The sequence below is a fragment of the Letharia columbiana genome, assembly GCF_014066305.1.
Source record: "Letharia columbiana isolate WasteWater2 chromosome Unknown Sc0000009_s1, whole genome shotgun sequence".
In the NCBI taxonomy this organism is placed as follows: Eukaryota; Fungi; Ascomycota; class Lecanoromycetes; order Lecanorales; family Parmeliaceae; genus Letharia; species Letharia columbiana.
Genome location: NW_023501046.1, coordinates 141890 through 156407, shown reverse-complemented (window position 1 = coordinate 156407; position 14518 = coordinate 141890). Strand labels below are relative to the sequence as shown.

At 51.7% G+C, this 14518-nt stretch overlaps 6 protein-coding genes across 6 annotated transcripts; 4 read left to right on the top strand and 2 right to left on the bottom strand.

The window, feature by feature from the left end:
• Window positions 1-144: 144 nt before the first annotated feature.
• Window positions 145-778, top strand: HO173_003706 (uncharacterized protein; the record flags this gene model as incomplete). Its single annotated transcript, XM_037305631.1, has 3 exons — window positions 145-536; window positions 584-683; window positions 731-778. The coding sequence occupies 3 exons, from the start codon at window positions 145-147 to the stop codon at window positions 776-778; spliced, it is 540 nt and encodes a 179-aa protein (XP_037167386.1).
• Window positions 779-931: 153 nt separating this feature from the next.
• Window positions 932-1831, bottom strand: HO173_003705 (uncharacterized protein; the record flags this gene model as incomplete). The annotated part of the gene is made up of 1 exon (XM_037305630.1): window positions 932-1831. One exon carries the CDS (start codon window positions 1829-1831, stop codon window positions 932-934), a length of 900 nt encoding a protein of 299 aa, XP_037167385.1.
• Window positions 1832-3523: 1692 nt separating this feature from the next.
• HO173_003704 (uncharacterized protein) lies at window positions 3524-6658 on the top strand (the record flags this gene model as incomplete). The annotated part of the gene is made up of 5 exons (XM_037305629.1): window positions 3524-3674; window positions 3767-3903; window positions 3959-4134; window positions 4244-4808; window positions 4856-6658. 5 exons carry the CDS (start codon window positions 3524-3526, stop codon window positions 6656-6658), a joined length of 2832 nt encoding a protein of 943 aa, XP_037167384.1.
• A 597-nt stretch (window positions 6659-7255) lies between these two features.
• On the top strand, window positions 7256-7714 carry HO173_003703 (uncharacterized protein; the record flags this gene model as incomplete). Its single annotated transcript, XM_037305628.1, has 1 exon — window positions 7256-7714. One exon carries the CDS (start codon window positions 7256-7258, stop codon window positions 7712-7714), a length of 459 nt encoding a protein of 152 aa, XP_037167383.1.
• Window positions 7715-7881: 167 nt separating this feature from the next.
• Window positions 7882-9234, top strand: HO173_003702 (uncharacterized protein; the record flags this gene model as incomplete). Its single annotated transcript, XM_037305627.1, has 3 exons — window positions 7882-8248; window positions 8331-8942; window positions 9080-9234. 3 exons carry the CDS (start codon window positions 7882-7884, stop codon window positions 9232-9234), a joined length of 1134 nt encoding a protein of 377 aa, XP_037167382.1.
• Window positions 9235-10814: 1580 nt separating this feature from the next.
• Window positions 10815-12667, bottom strand: HO173_003701 (uncharacterized protein; the record flags this gene model as incomplete). Its single annotated transcript, XM_037305626.1, has 3 exons — window positions 10815-11201; window positions 11269-12372; window positions 12440-12667. 3 exons carry the CDS (start codon window positions 12665-12667, stop codon window positions 10815-10817), a joined length of 1719 nt encoding a protein of 572 aa, XP_037167381.1.
• Window positions 12668-14518: the final 1851 nt, after the last annotated feature.

Sequence of the window (14518 nt, the reverse complement as noted above, 5' to 3'; positions counted from 1 at the left end):
TGCATACCCGCCATCAATGCGGCTCCTAGCACCAACCGCTATCTATTGCTACAATCAATCCTACGAAGCACCACTGTCTTGCGGAGAACGGGAACAATACTATCATACCGTTTTCAACGAGAAAGCCGAGGAATACCATCAGTAATGGCTGCATACAGACTTCCACCCATCACAACGCTCCCTTCCCTCCCAACGGCCGAACTCGCGACGATCCTCGACCACCTTTTCGAGCCGAGCGTGCCGCTTCACACCCTCTCTGTTGACTTACTACGGGATCAACCCTTCTCTTCCTATGACGACTTGGTTGCGAGCATTGGAGTGCAGCTCACACATCTGGCCGAGTCATCCTCTACAAGCGACTCTAAATGGTTGGAAAGCATACTGGGAGCCCATCCGAGGTTGGGTGAGAAAAAAATAGACAGCACACAGAGCAAGGCGGAACAGGCACAGTTGGCACTGGACGCTGAGACTGGTCAAGATAAGCTGTCGGAGTTGAATTCCCTATATGAGCGGACGTTTCCAGGGCTGAGATATGTGTAAGTTCGATGAACGACACCGAGACCTGTATCTCATTCCGTCACAGCGTTTTTGTCAATGGAAGAGATCGTTCAACAATACTGGAGGACATGCAGGCTCGCATTGATCGAGAGAACATCGACCTCGAGCGAACTGATGCGATCAAGGTTCGAGCTACCTTGCCAAGACTGTCAATTGTTGCTGAGTATTCTAGGCAATGTGTGAGATCGCCGCGGACCGAGCCCGCAAGCTGGCTTCTTGAAAGAGTAAAAAAAAGGCTATATGTTCTAGGGCGCCAGATCAACGGTCCAACGCGCATGAATGCAGAGCACGAGCATGCCAGAAGCCAGATTGATTCCACGTTTCGAGCAACATAGGTATATGTTTCCACCCTGACGCCATTATTCCAGTGCATTTAAACCCCAGCTGCAACGAGCCCTGAATAGGAAGAAGATGGGATCCGGGCTGTCACGGGTGCCACCGACACTTCGTCCTGCCTTTCGTTCTCCATGACGAGATGGATTGCCTTTTCGCCATGATCTATCCCAAGGTGATAGCTGGTGTCTAGCGTATCAAACGAGTAAGAAGCATCGCCAAATTCCTCGTCCGAATCAGAGGAACCTAGCATGCGGAAGTCGCTGTACACAGGCTGGTTATCACCAACATTGTCCTCTTCATCTTCTTCATCCTCGATGGGTTCGTTCTCCTCATAGTCGAAAGCATCGTAGTCGGACGATGTAAAGACTGAAAATGGTTTCAAAGATGCTTGTGATGGCGGATTGTGCGAAGAATCTGATTGCGATCTAATGTTATTAGCCCGTGGCGAGATCATGTAGCAAGTATTGCCGTACATGGGTGCCCTATTCGCTTCATGAAATCCTATCTTCTTTGTGCTTTCTAGTGTCGCTTTTTTCCTCTTCTTGGCAATCGAGTTCAGTATTGCCCCTTTCCGAAGGAGTAGACCGCCCGATAACCTCTGCCTAGCCCAGACACCAAGGCGCCAAGCCCCTCGAGCGATGTGTGTTGCTGGCGTCGCGTATGGTCTGCTCAGCCTGGAAGTCACGAGTTCGTGCCTCAATCTCCTTTTCTTCCTGGACATACTTTCTCCAAAACGGTCTGTTTCTTCCTGTGGTCGGGATCTCTTCAATAACTTCCGCGTCACCAGCTCTGTTGGTTGAAGTGAAGAAATGGAAATGTTTCGGAGAGGAGGTTGCCAGGAACTGGCTGGATGTAAGGCGTGCAAAGGTGGTCCTATGGGAACAGCCTTGCTGACCTGATGATGACCGGCCCCAGCGCTTTGCGGTTCAAAAAGCATTGCAAAGCCAAATGGTGGTCAACGTCATGGAGTCATGGTCTTGCAATGAGGATCATGAAGGTAGCTGGAAGAAAGGGGACGGAGAATAATGCGGGCAGGTACACACTAATGTACATGGTCAAGCAAACTTCAACGCTCACTAGGCGAATGGCCTAAGATGGAGAATTAATGGCGAGGATCAAACCCTGGCTCATGAATATGCGGAGAACCCTGGCAGAGAGGCTGACGCCCAGCAAATAGGGTCGCTACCGATGGAACATTAAATAGGGCCCGCCGTGAGGCTTGTAGATTTTCTCCTAGGTTGCACTCAGACTTCAAGGCTAAAGATGCACTTCCAAATACGAAGTACGAGCGTGCATATACTATGGCGCATTGAACGAATTGCAGCCCAACCAGTGTTCGGATCAGACAAATGAATGCCTGCTTCAATAAGCAAAGGAGATAGAGTAATCTCCTCTCGGACCACAATTCCTTTGGTTCGGCATGTCAAAAGTGCAGATCCCTCGGCAAATCACATGTATTTCCGCAAGACATTGATCTGACAGGATCTACACAATCCTGCTGCGGAGGCGCTGCTTAAAACACGGGGTACATATTTCTGGTTGTTAGTATTCTGTACAAGATAGTCTAGCGACATGCAAGTTCTGAAAAGACATCAAGGACATCTAAGACATCAGTCAAAGCGAAGCGAAGCGAACGGAGATATTCTATACGTTACACGTAACACAAACGCACGGCCCTTTACTTGTATAGTCCTCAGTCCTAAACGTCGATCATAGTTTGGAGGCGCAAACCATTCCTCCGCCTAGAATGCAAGCTGCATAGGACGGATCCTTCAACCAGTCAGCTTTCATCACGACTTTCCCTGGCGCCTCAGTTTTACTACGGAGTGCAACAGCCTCAGACCAGCTAACCATGCATTGTCGATCACATGGCTGTCCGTGTGAAGAATTATTAGTAAAGTACCTCTGTACCTAGGTAGTCTATGCAGCATAAATCATTCGTGTCTTTGATTCGCGTATTGCACATCTATTCTGATCAAGCTTCTCCGTTTTTCCAGTGGAAGGTATTCGAATAAATGCATACCTTCGGCTCTAAATCTGACCACGTTGATGGCCCGGGCCCCGTTGGCTTGACTATTCCTTTCTCAGGGAGCGCTCAGAAGAAGCCGTAGACTTCCAGAGGAAACCCATATGGATGCAACCTTGACGATTAAGAGAGCTCCCAGTTGCCTCGGCCCGCTCCCAACCATCGAGCATCACACCATAACTGCATTGCTGGGAACGATGAGAAGATGGGGAGATCCCAAGCGCTTTGATTACTCGTTGGGCCCTGTCCGCTCAGAAGACCAGCGGCTGATAGGTCGAGGACCCCAATTGATTCTTGCATTATGATAGATGTGAAATGTTTGATTGGTGTCCTCCCTCTATCAAATGCTATATTTCTGGAGTGTGCATAAGAATTGTATAGCCCCAAGCACAAAAGCGGCTAGGGCTGCATGCATGGAAAACACTGGCCTGTCAGCTCCAAGCGGTGACATCGAAAACCCTCAGAGATCGCTTTACGACGCGCTCGTTAGGAACTGCACCGCGATCTTTACGTTCTGACGTAGCGGATTGCACCAGGAGGTCAGTTGGATGCGCGATAAGAGAGGTACGGCCTTTGTTCAATGAAAGCCGAAGCCACACGACGATGGCGGAGGTGCTGCCACAGATCAGACTGAGAGCAGATACGCAGTCACGAGAAGCGAGCACTAAGGTGGCGACGCCCGCCATCCTGCCATTGAAAGATGCAACGAACAATACAGGCAATGGGCGCGTAATCGCACCCGAGAGCGTGGAAGGTGAGATACCATCACAGTTGGCAGGATTCGGCAATATGGCGCAGCCAACAACAACAAATATATTCGCGGAGCCGCTGACGCCGCTACTCCAGCACGACAGTTACCAAATACCAAAAGCTATCCAAGCAAGTTCATGCAAACCCTTTCTGGCAATCAGGCGCATGCTGCGAGCAAGTCTCCCGGGGCAGAGGAACGGAGAGATTCGCAAGCAATTGACCCTTTATCACACGTACGTCTCAGAGTGCCTGGGCATAGCAAGGGGATTGTGCTGATATACGGTGCAGCATATCCTCAACAGAGCGAATATGCCGAACTCATTGCCTCTGAAGATGCGCTCAGGCGCCGCTGAAGAAGATAACGGCGAAAGTGAGAATAGCGCATCCGTAGCAACAGCTCAGACCTCCTTAGAGCCATCCGCTGTACGCAACGATAGCGCGGGTCCTGGTTCAAAAGACAAGAGGTAAATGCTGAATGCCGCTGTCAGTATTGGCATTCTGATTACCACATCTGTGGCTGACTGGCACTGAACTCAAAATTCACAATGCTGACGAAAGTGCCTCATGCATTAGAAACCGGGTCTCATTCTTTAGCCGCTTCGCTCCGAAGAAGAAAGACGTCTTATCCGAGATCAACGATAATGATTCCGAAGTGGGCGACAAAAGAACCGAGGGGATGGATGCGGAAATATTCTCCCAGCCGATTGGATACATACCTCAGTTTCCATCACCGCCAAAATACATCAAGGTGCGATCACATGGCAAGAAAGAGAGGGACTTTCAGAGGCTCTTCCTCGCCCAGGAGTTGAGGGGAAGGTCGGGTGTGGAGATTGCACAGTCTGGAGGTAGGCTTGTCAAGAACGGGGCATATAAACATGGGGAAAAGGATGGCAATGCGATATGGGCGATGGAATTTTCAAAAGACGGCAAACATCTGGCAGCCGGTGGAAAGGATTACGTTGTCAGAGTCTGGGAAGTCTTGTCCACAAAAGACGAGCGACAGACGCATGAGAAAGAAGAGGAATCTGCGGCGAAGGCGGGCGACAGTGTCCGACTGAATGCGCCAGTATTCAAACCCAAGACGGTACAGGAGTATGGAGGTCACACAGCAAGCATCTTGGACCTGAGCTGGAGCAAAGTATGTTCGTGCGAAAGTTCAAGTCGGAGTGGACTGACAACCAGTAGAACAACTTTCTTCTGTCTTCCTCGATGGACAAAACAGTACGGCTTTGGCACGTTAGCAGGGCTGAATGTCTATGCTGCTTCAAGCACAGTGACTTTGTCACATCCATACAATTCCATCCGCGCGATGATCGATTCTTCCTCGCAGGGTCACTGGATTCGAAACTTCGACTGTGGAGCATACCAGACAAGAGCGTCGCATATTGGACACAAACACCGGACCTGATCACTGCCGTCGCATTTGCTCCGGATGGCAAGACCGCAATCGCAGGCTGTCTGAACGGATTGTGTCTATTCTATGAAACAGAAGGCTTGAAATACCAGACACAGATCCATGTTCGCTCAGCGCATGGTAAGAATGCCAAGGGAAGCAAAGTCACCGGTATACAAGCCATCAACTACCCACCTGAAGATTCAAACGGAGAAGTCAAGCTTCTGATTACCAGCAATGACTCTCGGGTACGCGTCTACAATCTTAGAGACAAGGGTCTCGAGCTCAAACTGAAAGGTAACGAGAACTCATGCAGTCAAATACATGCTTCGTTCAGCGATGACGCGCGGTACATAGTATGTGGTAGCGAGGATCGCAAGGTATATATATGGTCTACAGGACAGCCAGAAACCGAAAGGGACAAGCGGCCTCTGGAGACTTTTGAAGCCCATTCAGCTATTGTCACTACTGCGATCATGGCGCCTACGAAGACAAGACAGCTCCTCAGTGCATCAGGCGACCCTCTGTACGACTTATGCAACCCTCCACCCGTGACACTGATCAGTCGCACGCAATCGCAGGCATCCTCCATACCTCCTACCGAAGGCAGCCCGCAACCTGACAGTTACATTCTTCCCGCTTCGACGACACCCGACGTCACCAGAACCACTAAGCCGGAAGAATCGCCAGCTTACCTTGCTCGCTGCGCCCATCCAGACGGCAACATCCTTGTCACAGCTGACTTCATGGGTCATATCAAAGTCTTCCGCCAAGATTGCGCCTTACAAAACCGGCTGCGGAACAACGACAGCGCATTATCCAAGAAGATGCTCGGGAGAACGAGTTCGGTCGCCACGAAGAACAGCAAAAATTCCCGGCGTGACTCTCTCCAAATGGGCCATCCCTCATCCGAACGTATCCTCTCGTGGCGTCAATCGATCTCAAGCAACAATGGAAGCTTCGACAATTCCCGTCTCAGCCAACAGAGAAGTAGCTCTCCACGCAAGTCGTTGGGTGCAGGATCCCTCCAACCCAGTCGCCTTCCGAGTCAAAACACGATCGTAACAACTCCATCTCTGCCCAGCACCTCTCAACCACACAGTCCACATCGCTCCTCTGACGAATCTAAAGGTCTAGGTCTAGACATTGAGAAACTCAGCCTTAAACCCCCGAAGATGGACTCCAAATGTGCCAACGAAGCTAATCCACTGATGCTACGAGGAGAGCAAAGCTATATGTTCTGGAACTCGGCCGTCTACCAGGCGCAGGCTGCTACTGCATCCCATCTCGGCCCCAAGTACGAGCCCAGTCGCCACAACCGCAACGGCTACTCTCCAAATGCAAGCACGGCCGGGAGCAGTAATCGCTCCAGCGTTGAGAGGCATCATTCACACTTGGGCGTGCCGATAGCAAAGGCAGATACCCAGGTTAGCAGGCTGAGCAGTGAGGAGGAGAGTGGTGGGGAAAGCCCGCAGAGGGAGGAGGGAAAGGGTGTGACTTGTAGAAGATGTGGAGGGAAGAGCTTTAAAGTTACGATTGGGGGGAATCAAAGGAAGCAGATCCTGGAGTGTGGGAGTTGTGGGGAGGGTGTATAGTGGGGTTTGCAAGGCGGATGCGGTCTAGAAATGGTACTCACGGGTTGTAGCAGACCTGCTGAATGGTAAATACTGTATGAGATGTAGACATAGCTTGTACTTAGATCAACGTAGCTACCATAAGCCATCCTGAGAGGTTAAGGTAAGGTACCTTGTCAATGAAGACTGCGCTAGCCCTCCCGAGCCTTCGACTTATGCTCTCACTGGTCCGCTCGTTTACTCAGTTCATCACGCATTGACAGACGTTTGTTGGCTGTGTCGTAAATGGCGAGAATACGTAGGGCACCGAATATCATCGCCCGCCTCTTATGTTTGAGCTAGAGTTGTTGGTCAGTAGTGGTCCCCATTTCTTTGTTGCCTATTCCTCAAGCTTCGAGCCGTCGCGGGTACTCTCGTTACCTCACGTATCCTGCCGCTAAAGTATATACACGGGGCCCGTATATCCACATTAAAAACCCCCCTAAATCATCTTCGAAAAGAATCTCGCTGCCTGTTCGTTGCTCTTTCTGTATGTAATAAGCTACATTCGGAAACCCCAATCTGTGCCCGCTTCACTCCACCTGATGCCGCACCCCCCTCCCCGGCACCTTCATTTGAATGATGACTCCACTCTGGCCCCTCTCTCTCTCCCAAATCCTATTTTCCTTCGCCTGCCTCTTGACATGCTACTACACCTATCAGCGCCTCACGACCGGCGCATCCCGCCGCCGCTTCATCGCATCCAACGGCTGCAAGCCCCTCCGTAAATGGCGCCATAAAGACCCGGTGCTCGGACTCGACTTCCTCTGGGCCAGCTACAGAGCCATCGAAGAGCACCGAGCGCTCGAAATGATGAAGGGCCAGTTCGATCTCGTGGGGGTGAATACGGCACAGATAAGGATTTTGACCGACACTGTTGTGGCTACGATCGAGCCGGAGAATCTGAAGTGTCTTCTCGCGAGCGATTTTCGGAGTTATAGTTTGGGGGATGGAAGGAAGAAGTTGATGAGGCCGGTTTTCGGGGAGGGCATTTTTACGACGGATGGGAAAGAGTGGGTGCTTTTTCCCTTGGGTTAACGGTTTCTTTCCTTGATTGCTATGGTTTTTAGATCGTAAGTTATGTAGAGGGGTAATATCGTTGCTGTTATTCCGGACCTGCTCGTACAGATCTGTTTGGACTCGGAACCTCTAGTCAAAAAGGCAATGCTAATTGAGCCGGTCACAGGTGGCAGCACTCGAGAGAGATGTTGAGGCCGAATTTCGTAAGAACGCAGATTGGCGACGTCGAGATGTTTGAGAAACACGTCGAACATTTAATCCAAGCGATCCCGAGGGATGGCTCCACGGTTGGTCTGCAGGACTTGTTTTTCAAATTCAGTTTGGATGTTGCCACCGATCTTCTCTTTGGAGAAAGTACCAATACTCTAGCACCCGGCTTTGCGGATGCCGACGTTACGGAGTTCGTGGATGCGTACGGTTATTGTTTGCGAGCTCTTGATGGGACTAGCCTTACGGAAGAAGACCGTGATGGGCGTACGGGGTGGGCTTGGGGATTTCTGGGGCTGTTTCTGCCAAATCCGAAATTGAAGCAGCAGACCGGGGTCGTGCATAGTACGTTCGCTCACTTCGTTCAAGCCAGTCTTGTCCACTTTGAAGCAACACTGGATCCGCATGTCTCACTGACCCTCAACAGACTTCGTTGACAAACTTGTCGAGAACGCCATGACGAATCGAGACGCACGCAGGTCTGAATCGGAGAAGGATCCAACCTCCCGCTACGTCTTCCTCCACGAGCTCGTCTCCCAAACATCAGACAAGATCAAAATCCGCTCCGAACTCCTCAACATCCTCCTCGCCGGCCGCGACACCACCGCCTCCTTACTCTCCAACGTCTGGTTCGAGCTCTCCAAACGCCCCGACGTCTGGACCCGACTCCGGCGCGAAGTCGACTCCCTCGACGGCGAACTTCCCACTTTCGAGGACCTGAAAGACATGAAGTACCTCCGCGCCGTACTCAACGAGTCATTGCGACTGTATCCCGTCGTGCCGGAAAACGATCGCCAAGCGGAAGTCGACACGGTGTTACCGGTGGGTGGCGGGGAGGATGGGAAATCTCCCGTGTTCGTCGCGAAGGGCCAGATTGTCCACTGGAGCCTCTACACCATGCATAGACGCAAGGATCTCTACGGCGACGACGCGGAATCCTTCAAGCCTGAGCGCTGGCTCGATCAGGGCGAGAAGAAAGGCTTGAGGGTCGGGTGGGAGTATCTGCCTTTTAATGGCGGGCCGAGGATTTGCATCGGTCGTAGGTGCCCCAAGCTCCTTTCTTTCTTTCTTTCTTCCTTCCTTCCTTCCTTCCTTCCTTCCTTCCTTCCTTCCTTCCTTATTTTCTTGGATCTGGAACTTTCATTCAGATAGACAGACCGCTGAACAAACGGGCAGAACAATTCGCCCTCACAGAAGCATCCTACGTCACCGCGCGCCTCGCGCAGGACTTCCCCACAATCGAAAGCCGAGACCCTGAGCCCTGGCGCGAGAAATTCAGCCTCACGTGCACGGGGCTGGGCGGTTGCGAAGTCGCCCTGTTCCCGAAGTGAGCGAGCGGGCATGTCGAGGACAGACGGGGATCCTGGTGACTGCGTACATATGCAATGTACGTCTGTAAGTTTTGCATGTAATGTACCGTATGTAAGTTGGGGTGTCCGGCCATGTACGAACGCGGCGCTGGTGTACGAGATAGGAAGGGAGTGGCACAGGTACTGCCTATGTACATACATACATACATACATACATACTCTAATCCGCGCAGATCTACTCTAGCCCGCGGATGGCCATCTGGTCTCATTCATTCATCGCTAGAAAGGCAGTCGAGGTACCCGTATGAGGGAGATGTGCGCTGTCACCCTAACCACCTTCATCCCATCCCATCCCATCCCAACCCATCCTAACTCAACTCACCCAATCAACTCAACTCACCCAATCAACTGCACCAACCGATCACATTCATATACATCCCACATCCTTTTAAACCTTTACATCATCCATCCACCTTTACACCATCCTTCCACCTTTACACCATCCTTCCACCTTTACACCATCCTTCCACCTTTACACCACCCTTCCACCTTTACACCATCCTTCCACCTTTACACTATCCTTTCACCTTTACACCATCCTTTCACCTTTACACCATCCTTCCACCTTTATACAATATCCTTACCCACCTTTACCTACCTACCCTTCCACCTTTACACCATCCTTTCACCTTTACCCATCTAGACCTACCTACACCCATCAACCACCCACCACCCACCCACCACCCACCGTACCACACCCTGCACCCCAGCCCAAACTAGCGGACGTCGCAAAAGTTCGCGCAGGGGTCCATCCCGGTCTGCATGTCTGATCCGTCTCCTAGCCGCATTACCGTCATGTTAGAAAGAGGGAGGGAGGGAGGGAGGGAGAGTTTGTTCCGGCTTATGAGTGAGTTGTGTTGAGTTTGAGTTGAGTTGAGTTTGAGTGGAGTTTGAGTTGAGTTTGAGTTGAGGGATTTATGGGTATGGGGACGCTAGGGCGTGGAGGTGGGATTGGAAGGGCTAGGGGGGGTTGGGGGATGGTTTTGGTTTTGGTTTGATAGGTGGGTAGGTAGGTAGGTAGGTAGGTAGGTAGGTAGGTAGGTAGGTAGGTAGGTAGGTAGGTGGGTGGATGGATGGATGGATGGATGAAAGAAAGAGCTGGATGATGGGAGATAGGTGGGGATTTTGGGTCTGGTTCGTTGAGGTGGGTGGGTCGGTGGGGTTGTTGTGTTGTTTGGGTGTATGATGTGACAGGGGGGAGAGAAAGGGGAAGAGGGGGAGGCGGGTTTGTTGTGACATGAGAAGGAGTAAATGGTTGGTCAGATGTGTCTATGGGTCTGATATCCGGGAAAAAAGAAAGAGAGAGAGAGAAACTGGTTGGTTGTTATAAGATGTCATTGAAAAGATTTCTATGTATTCTAGAGAGTCTCGGAAAAGTCTCTATACAAGATACATGAACCACGTCAACTTAGCAAAACTCACCCTCCACCATAAAGCCTCCGTTCTCCAATACCCATATGGACTATTTCAGCAAATCACAATAACCGCTCAAAATTTGTTGCATGGAGAACCCCACCTGGCCCCACCACATCAAACGCCCCTCAAAGTCGGTCGTGCTTGACGCCCGCCACCACCTTCTCCTCCTCGCTACCATTGCCATACTCGTTGGCATCCAGACTCAGCTCCTTAGGCACCAAACTGCCCTGTCGGCCCCCCTTGAACCCCGCCTCGGGATCCACGACGCTATTCCCCCGCTGCGTGGCTTGCACCAGTTCAGGGTTCTGTTCTTTGAGGATCTTGAAGTTGCGCTCGGCTTCCCAGTTCCAGATGGAGTCGGAGGCGAAGACGAGGTCCATTTCCTCGAGGGTGCGTTGGTTGGTTTCGGGATAGAGGGCCCAGACGACGACGATGGTGACGACGTTGACGGCGCCGAAGAGGTAGAGGGTCTTTTCCTCCAGCTTGGCGAAAATGGTGGGGAGGAGGAGCACCTGATCGTTCGTTAGACACTTGTTGACGATATGTGAATGTAGGAAAGGTTCATTGGGGTTATCATACCGTCCACCCATTGCCGATGGACCAACCAACCACACCCCACGCGTTGCCTCGGGCTCGGACTTCCAATGGGAAGATCTCAGCCGGGTATAGCCACGGTACGGTCAACCATGTCGCTCCGAAAATCGCAGTGAACAGGAACACGAAGAAGATGGCGCCGCCACCCACGCCGGAGGTGCTTCCGCCGCTGTTTTTGGCGTTGATCGTAGCGCGGGCGAGACCACCAGCGCAGAACATACAGATCCCCTGGCCGACTGAGCCCCAGTAGAGAGTCCAGCGACGACCGATTCGATCCAGAGTGAAGACACAGATGAGGGTGGCGAACATGTATGTGATATCGTTGAGACCGGATATCCAGAGACGGTTTTGTGGCGAGACACCGGCGATTGTGAAGATGGTGGGCCCGTAGATTGTGATACCGGCGATGCCGATCCATTCTTGGAGGATTTGGAGCCAGATGACGAGTTGAACGCGGCGACCGGTGTGGAGCTTGCCGGACTTCCAGCCGAAGAACATGGCCAGGTAGCTACTCTGGCTCGAGGTCTTGCGCTCCAGCTCGACGATGTTGCGGATGTCTTGGAATTCAGCTTCGGCCGCACCGTCACCTTCGCCGCGGAGACGACCGAGTATGAATCGGGCTTCTTCCTCGCGCCCGACTTTAACAAGCCAGCGAGGGGATTCGGGCATAGCCCATACAACGAAAAAGAGGAAGATGAGGGGCACGATTTGGAAAGCGATCGGAAAGCGCCAGATGAAGGAGGAATTGACCTGCCCGTAGAAGGAGGTGCCGTATTCGATCCAGTAAGCGACGACGACGCCGAAAATGTTGAGGGTGAACTCGATAGAGACGAATTGGCCGCGGGATGTGTGGCTGGCAGTTTCGGTGGCCCAGACGGGGGTGATGGCGTTCAGGATGCCTGTTCCGATACCGTTCAGGGTACGGGCGCAGAACATCCATTTGGCGTTTTGGGCGGAGCATTGAAGAGTGGCGCCGACGACAGCCCACAGGGCGGCTACGGCGATGGTCTTGATACGACCGTATCGATCGCCAAACCATCCGCCGAGGAAGGCGCCAAACAAGGTGCCGGGCAGGTAGTACACTGCGATCTGGAATCACACATGTCAGACAATTGACACAAGCCCAAAGAGTAGGTGGTGTTTTGGGATTACTTACGATACCTCCTTGAAGAAGTGGGTGCTGAATTGTGACTAGCCCTTGTTGTTCATCAAACATGCCAAAGCCCATGGTGGAGGCATAATTGCGGTTGCCGTTGACACCGCCCATGACACCTTGATCATAGCCGAAGAAGAAGATGGAGAGCCCAGCTACGCAGTTGATGAGGATGAGGAGAGCCCGCTTTTCGTACTTGCGGGCTACATTGTAGCTCGCGATGTTATCCATGGTTACTTCGCTGGCCCGTGGGGCTCGATATCGAGTCGAGTGGGTCAGATAGAACACGGGGGGGTTGGATGTTGGGTTAAGGGAAGGAGGGAGGTTAGAAAGAGTGCGAGGAGAAAGCAAAAAGGTGAAGCAAGGGAGAGGAAGAGAAAGAAGATGGGAGATCTGGGGTAATGGGGTTGGATTTATAGATACAAAGGAACAAGGATGGGTGAAGCAAGGGATGCCGGACCATCCGTTAGCCGCCAGCTTCACATGCAGGCCCGCCGTTTTGATTAGCTACTAGTGTGACACATATGAGCAGATCATAGATGGCCGAAGATGAAGTGTGAGCGAGGCCAATCAATGATGGCGACTTGGCGGGGTTAAGTCAACACCTCGCCCGCACCGTATGGCTTTTTTGGTGTGTTGATTGAAGCGCAAGAAGGATTAGGAGAAATGGGCAAATGATGCGTGATGAGAAAGAGAGCAGATAGGGAGGAGTTAGTTGAATAGCTACATTATAGTTTGCAGATACCAATTTCAAATTCAAAAGTCGAGCGAAGGAGCGACGGTACAAATTGTGTGGAGCGCAAGCAGAGGAAAGAAAGAAAAAGCTGAGACCAGCATGTTGATCCTGCTTTTTTCCCTTTTCCAAACTACCCCTCCCCGGCAGCTAAGTTTATGTTGCCTTTTGACCCCAGAAATCCCCTATTGTCCTAAGTTTGGAGTCATGCGTTTTAAAGTACAACTTAAATCTCATAGGCTCATTCGCATGAAGAGAGATCGCTTGGATGAATAATAGCGCGATGAAAATAAAGTAAGTACTAAGTATCGAGTAATAGCGAATAATCACGAACAAGGTTGAGATATAAGCGCAGTCGATTGACAGGTTGATCGCAATTGCTGGGCCGCCCCTCCTCTCGCATTGATCGTCATTTCGTCATACCTTCAACCTGGAAAGTGGGGTCCCGGGTCCAAGGCCCACGCGATCAGAAGGCTGATCCACGCCGATCCAGCCTGATCCCTGTATGTGTGACGCAGAGAAGACCGCTAGAAGGTCACCAGAAGGAAACTAGAAGGACGCTAGAAGGTCAGTGGAAGCAAAAAGTGGGCATGACCGCTGATCTCCAATCCCGATGACCAACCCACCAAATCTCTGGGATGACAACTCCGACCATCACCGACCATCGAGTATCTACTTTACAGCCCCAAATTGCTGTCATGCCCACACACAACTCTGGAAGCGCTCGACGGTCCGTTGAGAGCGCCTGTTGTCCGGCTGCGGCAGGCTTCGAGTGACGACATTATGCCCGACGGCGACGTGGCATGTCTTGCGCTTCAATAATCACCCATTTTGGTGTCAATGTGGGTAACAGACTGACAGCTGATTTCCTAGGTATGTTTTCCCCGCAGTCAGCAGTCAGCAACGAAGGCAAACCCTCGCCAATTGATAACTGCGTAATGATTCATGCGGCTCGTCTATTGTTGTAGACTCTCCAAGCACCGTCGCTAATCTTCAAAATGACAACTCACGCCTAAATTTACACAAGTTGGGTACCTCCTCACCCTCCGACTTCGACATGTGCTGCAGCTTGATGCAACGTTCGCATTAGAAGTCTGGCCGCCGATGCTTCCACCCTCGAGCCAATAAGACTGGACGCTGGCTCCGTAGGTAGCATTGACCAGTGTGGGGCTGGTATTTCTCAAATCAGCATGTAGCAGATCATCCCACCATGTCACGAGTGGAAGTCTTGGCGCCGACTGCTCATAGGCCCACATCTTCTCCATACCTTCAAGCCTATCCCGAAGCCCGAAGCTCCTCTCCGAGCCACGAGTTTTGTCGTTCCCTCTCAAAAACTGCGTGGTACTCGC